General features: G+C 37.2%; 1 protein-coding gene across 1 annotated transcript; it reads right to left on the reverse strand.

The window, feature by feature from the left end:
* Window positions 1–985: 985 nt before the first annotated feature.
* NAA20 (N-alpha-acetyltransferase 20, NatB catalytic subunit) lies at window positions 986–9,223 on the reverse strand. The gene is made up of 6 exons (XM_001374047.4): window positions 9,071–9,223; window positions 6,635–6,659; window positions 5,731–5,821; window positions 5,328–5,463; window positions 2,115–2,260; window positions 986–1,577 (listed from the first exon to the last, which is right to left on the reverse strand). The coding sequence occupies exons 1-6, from the start codon at window positions 9,121–9,123 to the stop codon at window positions 1,492–1,494; spliced, it is 537 nt and encodes a 178-aa protein (XP_001374084.1). The 5' UTR covers window positions 9,124–9,223; the 3' UTR covers window positions 986–1,491.
* Window positions 9,224–18,615: the final 9,392 nt, after the last annotated feature.

An 18,615-nucleotide genomic window follows, 5' to 3' on the forward strand; every position in this document is an offset into this window, starting at 1 on the left:
GTCCCAAGATGGCCCATGGTAAAATAAGTCAATACTATGCCAAAACCCCAGTGAAATGTGTGAAGGATGATGTAGTCGCAGAATATTAGAGCTGATAATGACTTTGGATGGGGTGGGGAGCAGCTATGCTGGTCTTATAGTCAAGAAGAGCCAAGTTCAAATCAAGCCTCAGCCTCTTATTATGAGCAAGTCATTTCACTGTTTTTATCTGTAATATGAGCTGAAGAAAATGGCAAATCACCCCAGTAGCTCTGCCAAGAAAACTCCCCTAAAAAAAGGAATTGTGAAGAGTTGAAATACAACTAAAAACAACTGAAACAACAACAAATAGGGACCTTAGAGATCATGTCCATTTTACAGATAAGGAAACTAAGGCTAAGAGGTGAAATAACTTCTTGTTATACAAGTTTTCGGTGGCAGGGCTAGGTTTTGAACCCAGGTCTCACCCTCCCCCCCCCTCCCCCTGCAAATCCAGCCGTCTTCATAGTACCACTGTACTTCCTAAGGGAGAAGCTTCAATTCCCTTGAGATTATTTAAAGAGAGCTGCTTTTCATAACTCCTTCACCTCATTTAATTCCTCAAATTTGTTTACCAGTAGGGAAATTAGGATAAAAATAAAATGCTACTCACTTTCATTTAGCTTAATATTTAGGCACTTTCGGTATTTAACACAACACAGCATGGGTAAGGTAAGGCAACAAGCAAGAATAAGAAATGCAGTTACAGAAAGGATCTGGAGAAGATAATTGGCTAGAACTGTTACAGAGAGGAAAAAGACCAAGAAATCCTGTTCCCAAGCTGTAGTCACACACTTTTTATATATACCATATCAGATATAATCAAATGCACATGCCCCAAATGGGCTATGTGAGATTGACCTATGCCAGCTATTTTCAACTCTGAAGATTTGTTTTCAAATTAGCCAAAAATTTTTATTCAGTCTACAATCAGAAGTAAACACAGATTTATAAAAAACAACATTCACATAGTGAATTTGTGTTTTATTATACATTTTAACTTTATACATTTGAGTTTTTCACAACTGCTTTTAAAGCTTCATTTGACTATTCAATATGAAGATCAAAAAATAGAGGCAGCAGTGATTCTCAGGCACAGAATTTATAAGAGAAGTGAAGCCAATATTTCCCTAGTACTTACCTAATACTGTGAACCATGATAGTGGAATGTCTGTTTACTTTTGGCCTAGCTGCCTTTTTAATTGCATATGAAATATAGTGAAGAACTTTCTTAAATGTGCTATAGCTAGATTGGGACTTACGGGGTTTAAATTAAGAAGTCTATATAAAAAGTATTTTCTTACTCAAATCTTCAAGACATGAAGTGATTATTTTTCTCCTAAAGAATCTTCAAGATGTGCCTGTATACACAGCTTTGAAATTGATTTTTAGAGTCAATTTCCAATGAAAAATATTAAATTGTCCATAAAAGATGATCTGTAGCATTCTCTGCCTAAGAACCACTGCCTAGAGTTATTCAATGTCTTCAGGTCTCACAGGATGAGGTAATGGTATAATGGATTTCTTTTCTATATCCCTGGAGAGTGCTTTCCTCATATCTGTTGATAAAGCAAATGTAATTATAAACTTATTTCAGAAGTTTACTTCATTTAAGATTTCTGGTAATTATATATAGATTACATATTTAGAAATATAAAATATATATTTAATAATTCTAAATATATAAATCATATACAAATTAAAATTATAACTATATGATAGAATGGGGTAATTTAAATAGATTAACACCTTGTTACTTGCCAGAGGAGAGAAATGGAAGCAAACTCCAAAAAATAGAATTAGACCCACAATGTACAAACTCTTGGATAGATTTGCAGTAAAAGCAACAACTATATAAAATGTTTAATATTCATTTAAAAAAGAGAAATCTTGGTACCAAGGATAAAGAAACACAAAATTAGTGTAATTACTGTAGCTGACATTTACAACTAAGTTCAGTAATATCCCACAAAGGGATGTCAAAGAACTATTTTGATGATTATCTGAAAATGCAGAGAATAGAAATATTGTTACTGAGCTACTTCAGATGCAAATGATGATTTGTTCCTACTTATGTCCATAATCATAGTGCTTACCATAAGCATCTTCATCAGGTTCTCCATTGCTTGCAGAGTAGTATTCTATTACGGTTCTATATACACTGTAGCCCAGTTGCTTATACATGTTGACTGCAACTTGATTTGACACTCTTACAAAGAGGTCAACAAAAAATCCACCCTTTCTTTACAAAAAGAAAAAAAAGATAAATTATATGAGATACGCAAAGTTTTTGTGGACATAGTAAAAGTATAAGACATTTTTATTTTTACCTTAGTTTGAACAGCACAAAGAAATTAAAGTCATGAATATTAATGTCAGTTTGTGGGACACCTACCTTTATATAGCCCTTAAAAATTACAAAGCCCTTTTGCTCATGTATTTCATTATCCCCATTTTTAAAGATGAGGTAGATCAATTAGTAGATTATCTATTAAATGATATGTTGATGTTACATTTTCATAAGACTCAGGGCTAGGCATTTTGCAGAAAAGAAATAGTACCATCTTACATAAATATTAAAATTATGGGACAGACTGGACTTGAGATTTCACTGCTCAAAGGAATTTCTACAGGAGAAAATATCCTCTATTAATGCAGGTTGGCACCTCCTCTGGAACTTAGAATGTAGAATTAAGACTATATTAGGCAGGCAGCTAAGGAGTACAGTAAAGGAAATGCCAGGACTGGAGTCAAGAGAACCTGGGTTCAACTATGTCCTCAGACACTTCTTTGCTATGTGACCCGGGGCAAGTCACTTAACCCCATCTGCCTACCCCTAGCCCTTCTTATTGTTAACTTGTAAGCATCTTCAGCTCCAAATTCTAGCTGGATCTAAGGCAGTCTCAAAGGAGAACAGAATCCACTTCTATCATTCACTTATAAAATTCAAAAACTTAATAATACTCCTAATACACTAGAATAGAAAGTAAGCTCTTCCTCACCCCCCCCCCCCCCCCACACACACAATGTATTGGACTATTGCCCAGAGCACTGAGAGCCCAGGATGTCAGCCAGCAGGTCTCATACCCAAGTCCTGGCTCCACGCCCAGCTCTATCTACCACACCATGCTATTTCATTCTTAAAAAAATAAAATATAATTTTGGAATACTCACTAAAAAGTTCAAATAGCTATCATCTCCTTAAAGTGGCTATTTGTTGATTTTTAAAAATTACTATTACATTTTAATTCTTTGGAATTTATCAGTTAAACTTTGATAAAAAATGAAAACAGGAAGAAAATGTACATTTATGAAGCACAAAATACAAATTCCAGATCTTAATATAAACAGAGTATTTTACTAATTTTGACTAAAATCCTATTTAGATGTGGTAACTAGGTTCTTAAAGGCTACAACCAGTCAAGTAAAAACTTTGGGAAGTTTGTCCTACTAAGCTTAAGGCCTAAGGTAAGAGCTTGGCAACAGACTGATACCTGTGTCCAAAGGACTTGCTGGTTAATTATAGAAAGACTCATCAGCAGAAAGCCACAAAGTGCTGGATTTTTCTTGGTCATAGCCACTTGTGAAGGGGTAATGTTTTTAATCAGTAGAGGGTGTTATGGTACCTATGAATTCCTAGATATCTCAAAATATCAATACAAATAATGTGTAACATTTCAGAGTCTGGAGAAGATCTGAAGAGATCTTTCTGGTCCAACAATACTTGACAGATAGGGGAAATTAGGTTGTTGTGGTTCATTTGTTTCAGTTGTGTCCAACTCTATGATCCTATTTGGGATTTTCTTGCCAAAGATACTGGAGCAGTTTGCCATTTCCTATTTCAGTTTGTTTTACAGTTGAGGAAACTGAGGCAAACAGGGTTAAGATTTGCTGGAAGTCTCAGAGCAATTAAGTATCTGAGGCCAGATTTTAACATGAGTCTTCCCAACTCCACTTATCCATTGCATCACCTAGTTGCCTCAGGAGGAATTAGGACCAAAGTTTAAGTGATTTACTGAAGGTAAATCCCTAATTAGTGGCAGGACTGAAACATGTTTAATGATCCTTCTAAAATATCACTTTCTAAAAAATAGTTATTATATATACCATATCAAGGTTTTCTATGTTAACTTCATTGGCAAATGTACCAAAATCTAGATTACTTAGTACTACTAAATCTTTTTTCTTGTCCCCAATTTCTGTAATTCAGAATACTACTTAAATCTTAACCTAGAAAGAATTTTGATAATTTTCAACATAACTACGCATTCCATTACTGATGTCATCAATCCTTCTGATGAATCTGATTTTCTTTTCATCCAGTTTTGGTTCAGAATATTTATGGGGTCACTATTTCATATTTCAAAGGTAGCTAGGTAGCACAGTGTATAGAGCATTGGCTCTGAAGTCTGGAAAACTGTTTAAATCTGATCTCAGATACTTAATTCTATGTGACTGAGCAAATCACTCAACTGTTGTCTGCCTCAGTTTCCTCAACTGTAAAATGGGAATGCTAGCACCTATCTGCCAGGGTTGGTATGAAGAAAAAATAAGTTATAAAGCAGTTAGCACAGTGACTGGCAAAGAGTGGATGTTATATATATATATATACACTTGTTCTCTTCCTCCCCCTTCACCTTTCCATTTCATGATGCCTTTGTATTTTTTTTTATTACTTTTACTTTTCCAAAATGTTTTAATGTCTTTCAGTTCCCTGGTACTTTACTTCATCTTTGAAATTACTCAGTTTGCCTTCCTTTTAGTGATCTTTTCATTTATATTTTCATAGTTATTGTATATATTATTCATTTAGTTCTTTCTGTATCAGTGTACATAAAATTTTCTATTCCTCTTTGAATTCCTCATATTTGTCATTTTTTTTATTGCACAGAAATTGCCTTATATTAATACCATAGTTTCTTCAACTATTCTTTAGTGTCAATGAATACTACTTCACCACCCAAATAAGTGTTTAGATATATAGTAGATCTTGGTTTCTGTCTTACTTTTTCTTTCCTTATAAAACTCTTTTTCCTTCAATAACTGTTCTTCCCTTTCTCCCCAGCCATCTTCTTGCTTTAGGTACTAGGAATGAGAGATAATGTTCTTAATTTGTTTATATTTTTACTCATCTTATGTGGAACATGAACATATTCCAACAACCAAGCCTTTGAATTATTATACTACATGTATAATATCCAAAATAGCAAGATAAATACTATTCTTAGCTTAGCCTAAAGAAAAAATTGCCTAAACTTAAATTGTTAAGCTTATATGTCATTAAATGCATCTGAAAAGTAATATCTCACCTTTCTGAAATCTCTTCCAGTAGCTCCATTAATTTAGCAGCTAGACCAAGACGTCGAAATTCAGGGGCAACTGATAGGGCTGTGACATGACCATGCCACTCTTCTCTGGCTACAGAGCCTTCTGCTTTACCCATAACTGCCAACAAAAACTGTATTTAGTAATAGAATCATAACAGTGATAGCATATCTTTCTCCCAAAGAAAACTGATGAAAAACGTTTTAAGCTGGTAAAACTTTGGGAGTTTATGTTAACAATAATTGATTCTGTTAAAGCATTATGCATAGCTACATTGTTTTTAGTTCATGCCTGTAATTTTACAATGTAATAACTTTATCCTTGATAAAAATCTTACCTGCCTACCAAGAAGAAAATATATTAGTAGAATATACAGTGTATACTTACTGTAACCCATGAGTTCACCACCAGGTGCCTCTGCAACTATGAAATACTCCGGCCAGTGAGCTAGATACTGTAAATAAAATGGTATCCCATACTGAAGTTTATGTTAAGTATGAAATATAACTGATAACTGTTGCAGAACATGAAACTTGCTATAAAAAATGTGCTAAGTATTATTTTTACTTATTACTATAAATCATCTCTAATACTTGGTCATCTGTACACTTCATGCTGGGCATACTACTAATATTGTTAACCATTCCTAATCAATGATATGTTATAAATTTCTAAAATAATTTAAAATATATTTATTAATTTTACTGTCCTAAATTAAATCAATAAGATTTTAAAGATATGACCTGAAAGAAACATCTAAAACATAAATCTCACCAGGAATCAAAATAGCTGGTTAAATCTTAATTTCATTGCTAACTAGTTAAAACTCTACATAAATCATTTAACAGTTCTTTGCTTCCCTATGCTGAAGAAGAATAATAACTGCCCATTCCCTACCTGCTCATTCTTCTAAACATTTATGAAAATGTGAAACTAGTCTGTGGATATACATCCTGCCAAATGAGTGGTGAACTCAGATGAATCCCAGGGAATTACCTGAGCCACAACAGAGTTTAAGTGATATGACCTGGGTAAGACAAAACTATCTAATACACTATGTACATACACATGTAATCATGTAGGTATATGGTATATATTATATATGTTTATAAAATGTTTTCTTGAGAAAACATTGGTAAAAATTCTGACCTCTAGCATTATAATAAATCAGAATTCAGTGACACATCATAAAAAAAAATTGCCTCAAACAGTATATTGGGGGGAGGGGAAAATCTTCCACATTGGCTGACGAGTTAGGCAGCCACACAGGAGACAATCACTTTAAGGATACAGTTTCTGTTAGTGGATCCAGGTTACTGAAAAGAAACCAAAAGTTGTATTAAAATGTAAAATTTTTTGCAAATTAATAGATAATTAAATAGACTGACATTAAAATTATAATATAAGGAAAAACATAATGGATTCAAGATCTAGTATGGAACATAGAATGTGAACAGAAACTACCTAGACAGGAATATTGTCACTGTTAAGCTGTAAACTGAAATTAAGATTGCTGTTTATTCATAGGACAATCTTCACAACAATTTTACACATCAAAGATATTCCATTATTCTAAATGGCAGCACACAATTACACAGAGAGATGAAATGAAACATGAACTTGAAGGAAATGTAATTTTAAATCCTTTCTACAGCATTCGATGCTGCTGCTCCATCCTTTCTTTAAACTTCTGTCTCTTCCATTCAACTTAAACATAAACAACTTAAAGCAAGTCCCTGTGTTAGGCATTAGTTATAAGGACAAAAGCCAAACAACCACCTGTCCTCAGTAGGCTTACATTTGGTTGAAGGAAAACAACGTGTGCATAGCTAAGTACATACGGAATAAATAGATATTAATTTTGGTGAGGCATGAAAGCACTAAAACTGGGGTGGATCATAAAGGGCCTGTCAGAGGAGATGGCAATTTAGCTGTGCTTTGAATAAAATTAAGGAGTCTATCAAGATGTCTTTTATGCTAGAGGCAATAGGGAGCCACTAAAATTTCTTGAGCAAGGGAAAAACATTGTCATACCTATATATAGAATATCAATTTGAGCCTGGCTTCCAGGCACTAGAGATGGCTTGGCTTCCTTTGACAACATACAATCATCCTGTTTCCTGTCCTCTGTTTAGCAGCCCCTTTTTGGTTTCTCTTCCTTCCACTATATTTAAGTGGCATTTCCCAAAGATCAGTCATTAACTCAATGAAATCTACTGTCTATATTTTCTATTTTTGAATTAATTTATCCATTCTCACTGTTTTAACTAATCATTTCTATGTGAAAAATTCCCACCTATATGTCTCCAGTATCTCCAGTATCACTGGACCTCTCTCATAAGCTTGTTACACATAACTTTCTAATTTCCCGGATCATCACCTTCATCTCCACAATTTTAAAAGTAAACCTATCTTTTCTTCCAAACTCGTTTTTGACTTTCCAAATTTTTTCAATCACTCATCACATCAGGTTCACTCCTCCCTTTCTGTCCCTCCACTTGTAATCAGGTACAAAGTTCTGTTGATTTTTCCTCATTAATGCTTACTGAATCCACTCATCACTTCCTTTTACACTCCCACTACCAACTTGGTCCATGCCACTATTTTGCACTATTATATGTGTTTTCTAATACACCTTTTCTTCTCTGATTTATTTTCCCTTTACCACAGTTTACATGTTGCTGAAAAAATCAATCCTCCTAAAAACTCCTTGTGATCATATCACTTTACTACTCATCTATAAAATTGAAACAGTAATACTTATTTGATCTACCTTATAGGGATGTTGTGGGATACAATCAACAAGCATCTATTAATTGCCTACTGTGTTATAGGCATTGTTCTTAGTGGGGATACAAATAAAGAAGACAATCTCTTTCTAGTCTTACATTCTGGTAAGGGAAACAGTAGCTTCTTATCAAGCTCAAGATCAAATATAAAATTCTCTGATTTTTAAAGCCCTTCCTTTCCAGTTTTCTTACACCTTTCTTACCGCTTCAGAAATTTACTCTGCTTGCATAATGCATTTCCGACTATGAACTAGCAAGTTCACTAGCTGTCACCAATTCTTCCACCTCCTCCATTCCCTTGATTCCATTAAGTACCACCTCTATACAAGAAGCTTTTCTTATTCCTGCTGATTATTTGTTTACTCTGCATATAGCTTATTTGTATTTCGTGATTTGTAGGTTGTCTTCCCCCATTAGATAGTGAAGGTACTTTCTTCTGCCTTTCTTTGCATGCACAGCGCCTGACACAGTAGACTCAATCTATATTTACCATTATTAAACTATTAAAAGCAGGGTATTGCATCAAGTTGCTTTACCTCATCCAGGTGCTGCCATGAATTACACCCTACTTTGATTGACTTTGTGCTTCCCTATATCAAGGAGAAGGGCCGTGGGTTTCCTCTAAGGACATAGGTAGAGCATGGTTCATCCCCAACCACCCAGCCTGACCCACCGCTCGGCCCCTTCGAGCTCTCTGGCAGAGCCCCATCGCATCCCTTACAGCAGACGAGGGAGCCAGGGCTGATTAATCGATCTGCCTACTGCTTCGGTTTCTTTATTTGCGAAACCAGAGCAAGGGGACACTTCCTTTTCCCTTGGCCAGGAAAGGAAAGAGCTCGCCCCGGCTCCGGCTCCGACTCCCGTCCGGACCAAGGAGACAGTGAGCCCCGCGAGAAGAAGAGCCCCGAATGCCGCCCTCGCTCCAGCGCCTCACTCACATGTTGTTAAAACGGAACAGATCGTCACAGGTGAAAGCCCGGAGCGTGGTCATCTTGTCACCCGCCGGTCCCGGGCCCGCACTCCCGGCCCGAGCGTCCCCGCCGGAAGCGAACCTTCACTTCCGGCGGGGGCGGGAGAGAAGGAGGCGGAGGCGGAGGCGACGGAAGAAGAAAAGGAATGGTGGGGAGAAACTATTTCCGGTATCGGTTTCATCCGGGGGTTACTAGGCAACGGCGAGGCACCCTCTGCGGGGCGGGGCCCAAGGATCTCTACTCGGCTTGGTTTTCTTATAGCGTCATCCCCCACCAATTCAGGGGATTTGGTCTCTCCTAGACCCAATTCAGACCTCAGCATTCCAGAGAATTAGTACATTTCCTAAAACTGGGAGGCAAGGACAGCTGGACGCTAAGATGCAACCCCGTTTAATGTGCAGGGGAGAAGGTATACCCCAATTGTAGCTGAGAAACTAGATCTGGGAAGAATCTCAGAGATCATCTAGCCCCTATTCTGTCATTTTACACCGGAGAAAATTAAAAGTTCGGAAAGGCTATGCGAATCTAGAGTCACATAACTAGAGCCAATCGTGTACTTTCCCATACGAGGTTTTTGAATCAGTGGACCTATTAGAAGCAACATGTTCAATGTTCCAAACTGCAAGTTGTATCTTGCAGTAGCAAAAAAATGTGCCTCTTTTTGTGTGGTTAATCCTAAAACTAGTATCTGACAAACGCCAGGAACTTTTGTGCATAAAGTGGTTAGGACTCACGCCGTGAGCTCCATATGGGCTGAACACGGATCATCATCCAAGTAAAAGAAGCATTGAGAAGTATTAATCAGTTCAGGGGAAGCAGAACCAAGAGAGAGCAGTGTTATGAAAACCCAGAGAGGAAAGTGTTCAGAAGGAAAGGATACCTCAGAGTGGTCTAGAAGAATGTGGATTGAGAAAAGATGACCAGGTTTGAAGATTAAGAGATGATTGCTAACTTTGGAGAGAGAATACTTTCAGTTGAGTGATGAAGTTGGAAGTCAGATTGCAAAAGGTTGAGAAATGAGTAGGATGAAAGGAAGTGGAGGCAAAGAATACCAGCACCTTAGTCTAGCAATTAGACTATGAAAAGTATGGTAGATAAAGAAAGGACTTTGAAGAGAGGATTGGATCAAGGAAAGAGTTCCTCTTTCCCTCCCTCCCTCCTTTCTTCTTTCCTTCCTTCCTTCTACCTTGTTTAGCAGCAAGGAAAAGGCCAGTAGGCCAGAGATGGGAATTAAAAGGTGTAATTAAGGTAGCAGTCTTCCAGAGGAATCAGGAAAGGATGGGACAGGATAGAGAGACTAGCCTCATTGAAAAATGAAGAAAATGAAGCCTGAGAAGTTTTGAGGTATAGAATAGGGAAGAAAAGGAAAGTAATAGCAAATTACTATCATTCTCTCACTAAAGAATAAGGTAAGGGTTTCTGCTGAGATGATAGAGAAGGGGTAGTGATTTTTGGAGGCTTTAAGACAGAAGAGATTTGGAACAGCCTGTGAAGAATGTGATAGGTCAAGGAAATGGAAAAGGATTGCCTTTTGGATAATTGAGATTAGATAAATTTGATGAGTCCTCAGTATGGATGTGTATAACTTCCCTGAACAATTCTAAGGGAATTTGTTGTTAATAAATTGAATTATTTATATTCCAGAATACCAAATTGAGCTTTGGGCTCATCTCTCATTCCTGTATTCCTAGGAACTTTAAGGAATACCCTCCCCTAGAGCATGGTAGACAGAAAGTGGAGATTTGGAGTTCATTTTGCTCAATAGATAAAAACTAATTTGAGAGAATATTTTAGAAGCAGAATTAAGTCCTTGACTCTCTCATCAAGAAACATTAAACAAGGGGGCAGCTGGGTGGCTAAGTGGATTGAGAGTCAGGCCTAGAGATGGGAGGTCCTAGGTTCAAATCTGCCCTTAGACACTTCCCAGCTGTGTAACCCTGGGCAAGTCACTTAACCCCCATTGCCTAGCCCTTACCACTCTTGGTTTAAAAAAAAGAAAGAAAGAAACATTAAATAAGGACATACCTGAACAGGCAGAACACTTTCTCCTTCTAGGCACAGGGGCATAGTACTAAATTAAGTGACTACCAACCATCACCCAGGGGATGGAGAGGGGTTGAGATTTTTGACAGACCACTTCACTGACTATTCACCATTTACAGATGTCTTGGTATGTTCAAGGGAAGAGTTGAATAATAAGCTCCTCAAATTGTATTTAGGGATCTGCTCAAGGGAACTTCTGTATTTTAATTTAAAATCTAAGAATAGCAGCTACGCCTCTAAGGCATGGTGGTGCTCCTGCTGCTACTGGGTCTAGTTAGGCAGAATAATAAGCAGTCGGGCGCTGAGAAGGTCCCAAAGTCTAAGTTAACACGCCAGAGGCTACTCCTCTTCGCTCATGCACATATAAAGTAAATGGCTTGTTGTAATCTGGGATGCCTAGAGCAGGGGCAGACATGATAGCCTTTTCAGATCTGATAGAGCTGACAAGTGTTCAGTCTCTAATTTGAGGGGTTCAGGAACCGAATACTTTGTTAATGCTATAAGGGGTTTAGTAATTTCCCCATAGCAAGGAATCCATTGTCTGCAAAACCCTGTTGCTTCTAAAATTGCTCTCAGCTGTTTCTTAGTGGTAGGAGCACTCAATTTTTGAATATTCTCAATTCGTTTTAGAGAAATATAACGAGCACCCGCAGTCAAGATGAATCCCAAATATTCTACTTTTTGGAGACACCACTGAACTTTATCCTTAGAGATTTTATGTCCTCTTTTGTGCAATTCCAAAAGAAGGTGTTTGCTATCTTCTTGACATGTTTTTGCATCTGTAGAAGCCAAGAGTAGATCATCTACATATTTGATTAATTTGCTATTTTTAAATGTTATATTGTCTGTGTCTTGGCTCAAAATTTGCTCAAATAAGCTCGGACTTTAGACATAACCCTGTGGCAGCCGACACCAGGTATATTGTGAGCCCTTCCAGGTGAAAGCAAAAATATGCCTGGAGTTCTCATGTATAGGTATGGAAAAGAAAGCTGAACACAAGTCTACTACTGTAAAGTATGTAGCTGTGCTAGAAATAGATGAAATAATAGTATGTATGTTAGAAGCTACGGAGTGTCTCTTTATAACGTGATTATTCACTGCCCTTAGATCCTGTATGAATCTATAGAGGTGCTTGCCATCAGGCCCTCTTTTTGGTTTTTTAATTGGCAGGATGGGTGTGTTGTATTCAGATTTGCAAGGGATTATTATTCCCTGTTCTATTAATGAGTTAATAACTGGTGTAATACCCTCAATTGCCTCCTTTGAGAGGGGATACTGAGGGATAGAAGGAGGTGGGCTAGATTTAGTTTTTATCTGCACAGGAACAGCAGATTTAAGTAAGCCTACATCGGAAGAAGATGTGGCCCAAAGAGACTCCAGTATATCTTTAGGTATTTCAAAAGTGGAAGGCTCTTTTGCCTCCTGGTTTTCTGAGAGAAGTACAGGGACTAAATTTAAAGATTCCTCTGGTACTTCCAATGATAAAGAACCATCTGGTGAACAAGTTATTGTGGCTCTGAGTTTGCATAGAAGGTCTCTCCCCAGCAAATTTAAAGGGGGGTCAGGCATCAAAAGAAAGGAATGTTGTACCTCTAGGGGTCCTACAGACACCATTCTAGGGGCAAGTTTATCAACTCTTTGGGGTATTCCTGATACTCCCATTACACTTTGTGAATCAACGGAATAACAATTTAAATCTGGTACATTCTTCAATACAGACCTGGTAGCTCCAGTGTCTAATAGGCAATCATAATAAGTGTTACCCACCTTCAAGGTAACATGGCGTTCATTAGTATGGGGAGGGCCGTGGATAGGGACAATGGGTAGTAGGACATTAGGGTCCAGGAAATCAACGGTTGTATTCTCTGGTTCCTGTGCCCCAGGCCCCCCCCCCCCGGACACCATCATTGTGTTTGGGATATTCCTTGGGCACCCCCCTGAAAAGCGCCCCCCTGAAGGGCACCCCCCTGAGGGGCATTTGCACCTCGAGTATTTTTTGGACAAGCACCATTTCTCATATATTGTTGTTGAGTATTATAATTTTCTTCATTTTGGAGCATTGTCATTATTTTCCTAATTCCTATTTCTATAATTCTGGCTTCTAAAGTTCTTATTTCTATATTCATTATAGTTATTTCCATAGTCATTATTATAATTTCTAGAATCTCTAGAATTCTGGTTTCTATGACCATTATCATCATTTCTAAAGTTATTATTTCTAAAGCTATTATTAAACTGTGTGTTCCTTCCAATTATCTTAAGACAGGTTCTACATTCCATCATTTTGTGGCCCTTCTTCTCACAGAAGTGGCAAGTTACTGATTTATTTATGAATTCCCGTAAAGGGGCTATAGTCTCTCCCTTATTTTTCAATTGTCTCTTTAACATTTCAATTTCTTTCTTTAAATCTTCCACTGATGTATCATCTTCCTCAGGTCTTTTTACACGACCTTTATAAACATAGGTTGCTACTCTCCTTAGTTCATCTAGGTCCATAGAGTCCCAATTAGGGCAGCTAGTTTTAAAATAGTCCTTTACCACTGAACAACAATTCTTAACAAATCGTCTACGTAGTTGTCTAATGTCTCTTTCTCTGGACAAATCAAGGTCCATATATGTATTCCCTACATCAATAAGTCTGTCCATAAGCTGGGAGGGTGTTTCATCAATATGTTGTTGGGTTTTTTCAAATTTTGACCATTTTTCAGGTCTATCAGAGCAAGCTCTCATGGCTGTCAATAGTGCTTCTCTGGCCTGGTTTAGTTTTGTGTAATCTAATTCAACATTGGGGTTCCAATGTGGATCTTCAGTTGGCCAATAATGTCCTCTTCTACCTTGTTTTTTATTAGCCAGAGAGACGATATTATTTTTCTCTCTCTTTGTTAATAATTCAGCTAATATATTCTCAACATCTAACCAAGTAGGGTCAAAAGTTCTGAATGTGTTCTCTAATTTTTTTATAATCATTATTGGTTCATCCTCAAATGATGGAATTTCTTCCTTCAATTTTTTTAAATCCTCAGGGCTAAAAGATGTATGATGCCTTACAGATATTAAGTTTCCATTTTTATTAAAAGTGGGTACTTCCCTTAAAGGAAATAAGCTATCTGAATTATTTGGTACTCCTGTTTCTAGGCATCTTGCTCCATTTTCAATTGGGTAAGTCTGAGACATAGAAGGGTTGGGCACATTAAAAGGAGGGGTTTGTTGTAATCCCATTGTGCCAGAAAATTCAGAGGTAGGGTATGTACTTAAAGTTGATTGTGTTGTGTTGGAAGTCTGGGTGGGGTATGAACTTAGAGTTGATTGATTAGAATTAGAGTTTTCTGAGGCCAAGGAGGCAGGGGAAGCAATTGGTTGGTTTGACTGAGAATTGAGTTCTTTAAGGAAGTACAATATTAAAATTACAATAATCAAAATTTCAAGGGAAAGTAGTATGTTGATTAGTTTTTGCCATAAGTTCCAAGAGATAAGCCCTTTCAGAGAGACAAGGAATTCTGTATTTATAAGATTGGTCATGGGGCTGCTGAGCCAGTTGCTAAGTAAGTTGCAGACCAATGTTTGTATTAAGAAAAGAACAAAGTATTTACTGAAACTCCAGTTCTTAACTAAGTTCTGAACTGTCTGTGACTCCATATTTCTAAAGTAAAAAACATGGGAAGCAGGACAAGGCCAAAGAAGTTTTCCTAGGTTTTTCTAGTCTTAATTTAGGCAATTGCTAGCCAGGACCTTAGGGCCCTGTTTCTAAGATCTAAAACAGCTTAATTTAAGGAGAAAAAAGGTTTTTTACTCACCTGTTCTTGCAGCTATAAATTTGAAGTCAAGTTAAAAAAAAGAAAACAAAACTGACTGATATGCAAGTAATAAAGCAAAAAAATAAATAAATAAAGGAAAGAGATTTCACAGAAATATTTTGAGGATTTTCTCACCAAATTCGTGGTCAGCCATAAACTGGAGTTTATTACTGGGGTAATGCCAGTTCGCTTGGAAATATTCATAAATTGGGAATATATTCCCTGGCGACCATCTTATATTTATATAAAACCAAGACACAGTAGAAAACATATTTCAGCGGTCATAATTGTTATATATTTCCTTTGCTCCCAAACATTTTAATTATCACATTTTATGGCTCCCACTCTCTTATCTACAACTATTTAACGCTCAAAACTATTTTAAATCTAACACTTCCTGGTCTTTGAAAACTGAGAGGATCATTCACCACTAATTTATTGATAATTGCTAACCTAATAAAATAGATTTTCTTACCCAAAAACTAGTAGCTTGGAATTTTTAATCATAACACTTTGGAATATGAGCAGGAACAGAAGTAAATGGTGGCATAATCTAGGTCAGGGCCCCTTCTAGTGCCAGGCACACCAGGAAGGAGAAAGCACTCCCACTGGGCTGCTGGGTGAAGGGGCAAAAAAAAAAAAAGGTACAGATACTCCCAAGTAAAAGAGAGCTACACATCTTTACATGTAGCAGATCTGTGTTCTTGTAACTACCTGGATTTGGACATTGACAAAAGAACCATAATTTCCTGTGCTCTTAAATATGTCTTACAAGTATACACAGATTTAATTTCAATGTATATTTCTATAACTCCAAGGGGTTTTTCATTGGCTTTCTAGGTAGCCCTTTTCCTCCAGGTGGAGAGGAGGAAGGGAGCAGTTCTGCCTTTCTAGTAACAAACTCTAGTGAGGGGCGGCAAGTGTGCCCACAGAGAGCTTTCTATGTGCCTAGGTTAGCCATCACTGGTCTAGGTCATTGTTGAGCAGTAACACAAGGAAGGGAAGGTAATACAGAGTAGAATAGAGCACAGTATAAAATTGAATTCATTAACTCCTAGAGCTATTAGAACCAGATAACATAGTAAAGGTGAAATCTACTAATTGCCTCCTCAAAGAAACCTCAAAAGAAATGGGAGAGCCAAAATCCATAGTACCAATAAAATCTATCAACCACCTCCTATAAGAAACCCCCAAAAGAATGTCAAAGCCAAAACCCAGATTTCCCATATCAAAGAAAAAGCATTACAAGCATCCAGAAAGTTCTTGGCAACTTCTAATGTAAACAAGAGATTTTGAAATATAATATTCCAAAAGGCAAAAGAAGTGTGCTAACAATCAATGAAAATGTACTCTTGAAAGCTGGGTATAATCCCTTGGGGGGGTGGAGTTAGGAAATGGGCCTTTAATGGAAGGGGACTTTCAAACATTTCTGATGAAAAGACCAGAGCTGTCATGTTTTGCATGACTAAATGTATTTGTAATGGGTTTTATTTTTATAGCCTCTGCAGTGGGCGGAGAAGTGGGAAGAGGAGGAAGAGAATTTGGAAGTGAAAATAAAATTGAAATTAAAAATAACAACCTCCCACCCTGGAATTCTAGGGACAATACTAATTACTATAAAATATTAAGTAAGGCTCATGTCTTGGTCTCCCCAAGGGGAAAATAAGAGATACCAAAGGCACAATGAGTCAGCTTTTTATTCCTACATAGAAAGTAATCACAATCTGCATGGACAGAATTTAGAATAGAATTTAGTGATTTGACATACTTGTTGGCATAGTTTCCTGAGAGCATGCTATTTAAGGTTCATTGGGACATAAAGTGATTTTGGCAAAATTATTAGTTAAACATTTTACATTTCATCTCCTCTTGTCTAATCAATTCCTGGAACAAGTTCTCTAGCAAAATGGACCAGGCCTAGCCCCCTTCCTGGCAATGAACCCTCTTTAATGCAGATGCTTCCCTTGCTACCAACTTAGTCCTAAAACTGCTGCAGTTTCACCTACTTCAGTAGACGCTGATACCACCACTTACAGATCTCTAGACCCTTTCAAAATTTATAAGATCACTTATTTTTTTTTTAAACCTTAAATTCCATCTTAGAATCAATAATGTGCATTGGTTCTAAGGCAGAAGAGCAGTAAGGGCTAGGCAATGGGGGTTAAGTGACTTGCCCCAGGTAAGTGACTTGCCACATAGATAGAAATGTATCTGAGGCCAGATCTGATCTGATCCATATTAAAATAGAGATGGGGATCATCCTTATGTTGGTATAGAAAAGTCCTTCGCAACATCTCACTGGAAACATATCTTGTCACATGGAGAGCTACAACCAAGGTAATACCCACCAGCAACTGTCTTCTATTATCTCCTCTGAAGCAACAACCAAGTTGGCTGGAATCCTCCATATTCCTACATAATCTACCTGGAGCAGTCAAAGAATATAGATGGGATGTAGAAGGGACATAAATGAGGGAAAGATGAAAGGGACTTGGTAAAAAGAGAGATTTAATATGCTTTGCTGACATTAAAGTTCTACATAAGTAACAATTATTATTTTTCACAGATTCCTTAAAAGTATACTTTTCTTATTTGTAATCAGTACTATTGTGGAAAATTCTAGTAGGGCAGCAAAGTGATTCAATGGATTGAGAGCTAGGCCTAGAGATAAGAGGTTCTGGGTTAAAATCTGGCCTCAGATACTTCCCAGCTGTGTGACCCTGGACAAGTCATTTAACCCCTATTGCTAACCCTTATCATTCTTCTGCCTTGGAACCAGTACACAGAATTGATTCTAAGATGGAAAGTAAGAGATAAAAAATTCTATATGTTTGGTCAAGGTACTTTTTCTCCTCACACCCATGTATTCAGAGCTATTATGTTGTCTTAAATCTCCTATAGCCTGTGTGGTAGGGTTGGGTTTGTCTGTTGACAACTTTCTGAGACATAAGATTTAGCCCCTAGCTAAAGGACACATACACCCACCAAATCATTGGTTTCTTGGTCCTTTCTCCCCTAGTGAGTACATAGTAATGAGTACAGTGAGCATGAGGCTGGACATCAAGCCCCTGGGCTATATCTTCTGTCATATCATTCTTTTCTTGGGCCCAAGTTACCAGTGGTTTTTATAAATGGATGTTTCTAGCCTCAGCAGCTACTTTAGGAATTTGAGGGTTCCTATATTTCTAAGTCAATACAAGCTGCCTAGAAGGAGATGCTTCCTGCAGTTATTCTGATTCTTGGAGAAAATGACCATCAATAGAAGCTTCTTAGACTTAAAAGAAGTAAAGATCCATATGTGATTATCCAGTAGGTCTGACTCCTATGAGCCCTTGGACAGTACAGACTTAAGATAAAAATAAAATATGAGTTTGGCAATTCCGTGAAGTTTCCTTTATCTCCCCAAAGAATGTAATTGGTTTAGTAGATTAATTTTTTTGTATTTTATAATTTTGTTAATGCATACTTGTGATTCCTTTATGTTTAAACATTTATCTTGTGGTGGAGGGAATAATCATTGTCAGATACCTACTATCTTCTTTGTACATTGATATATACATTGTATGTTTCTAGAAGGGGAGACCCTAGAAATGAGGCATACTTGATATTTTCTTTGAGTTCTACTTAGAGGTAGAGACATAATGAGCTAGGGTACAAGAAAGCCCAAACCTTGGG

This window comes from Monodelphis domestica, chromosome 1 (genome assembly GCF_027887165.1).
Source record: "Monodelphis domestica isolate mMonDom1 chromosome 1, mMonDom1.pri, whole genome shotgun sequence".
NCBI lineage: Eukaryota > Metazoa > Chordata > Mammalia > Didelphimorphia > Didelphidae > Monodelphis > Monodelphis domestica.

Excerpts from the sequence above, each read along its gene's own strand:
- NAA20 (XM_001374047.4), bottom strand. The coding sequence starts at position 9,123 with ATGACCACGCTCCGGGCTTTCACCTGTGACGATCTGTTCCGTTTTAAC. Across the intron at positions 5,822-6,634 it reads TGGATCCACTAACAGAAACT|TATGGGATACCATTTTATTT; the intron begins GTATCCTTAAAG and ends CATAAACTTCAG. Across the intron at positions 1,578-2,114 it reads ACCTGATGAAGATGCTTATG|ATATGAGGAAAGCACTCTCC; the intron begins GTAAGCACTATG and ends CTTTATCAACAG.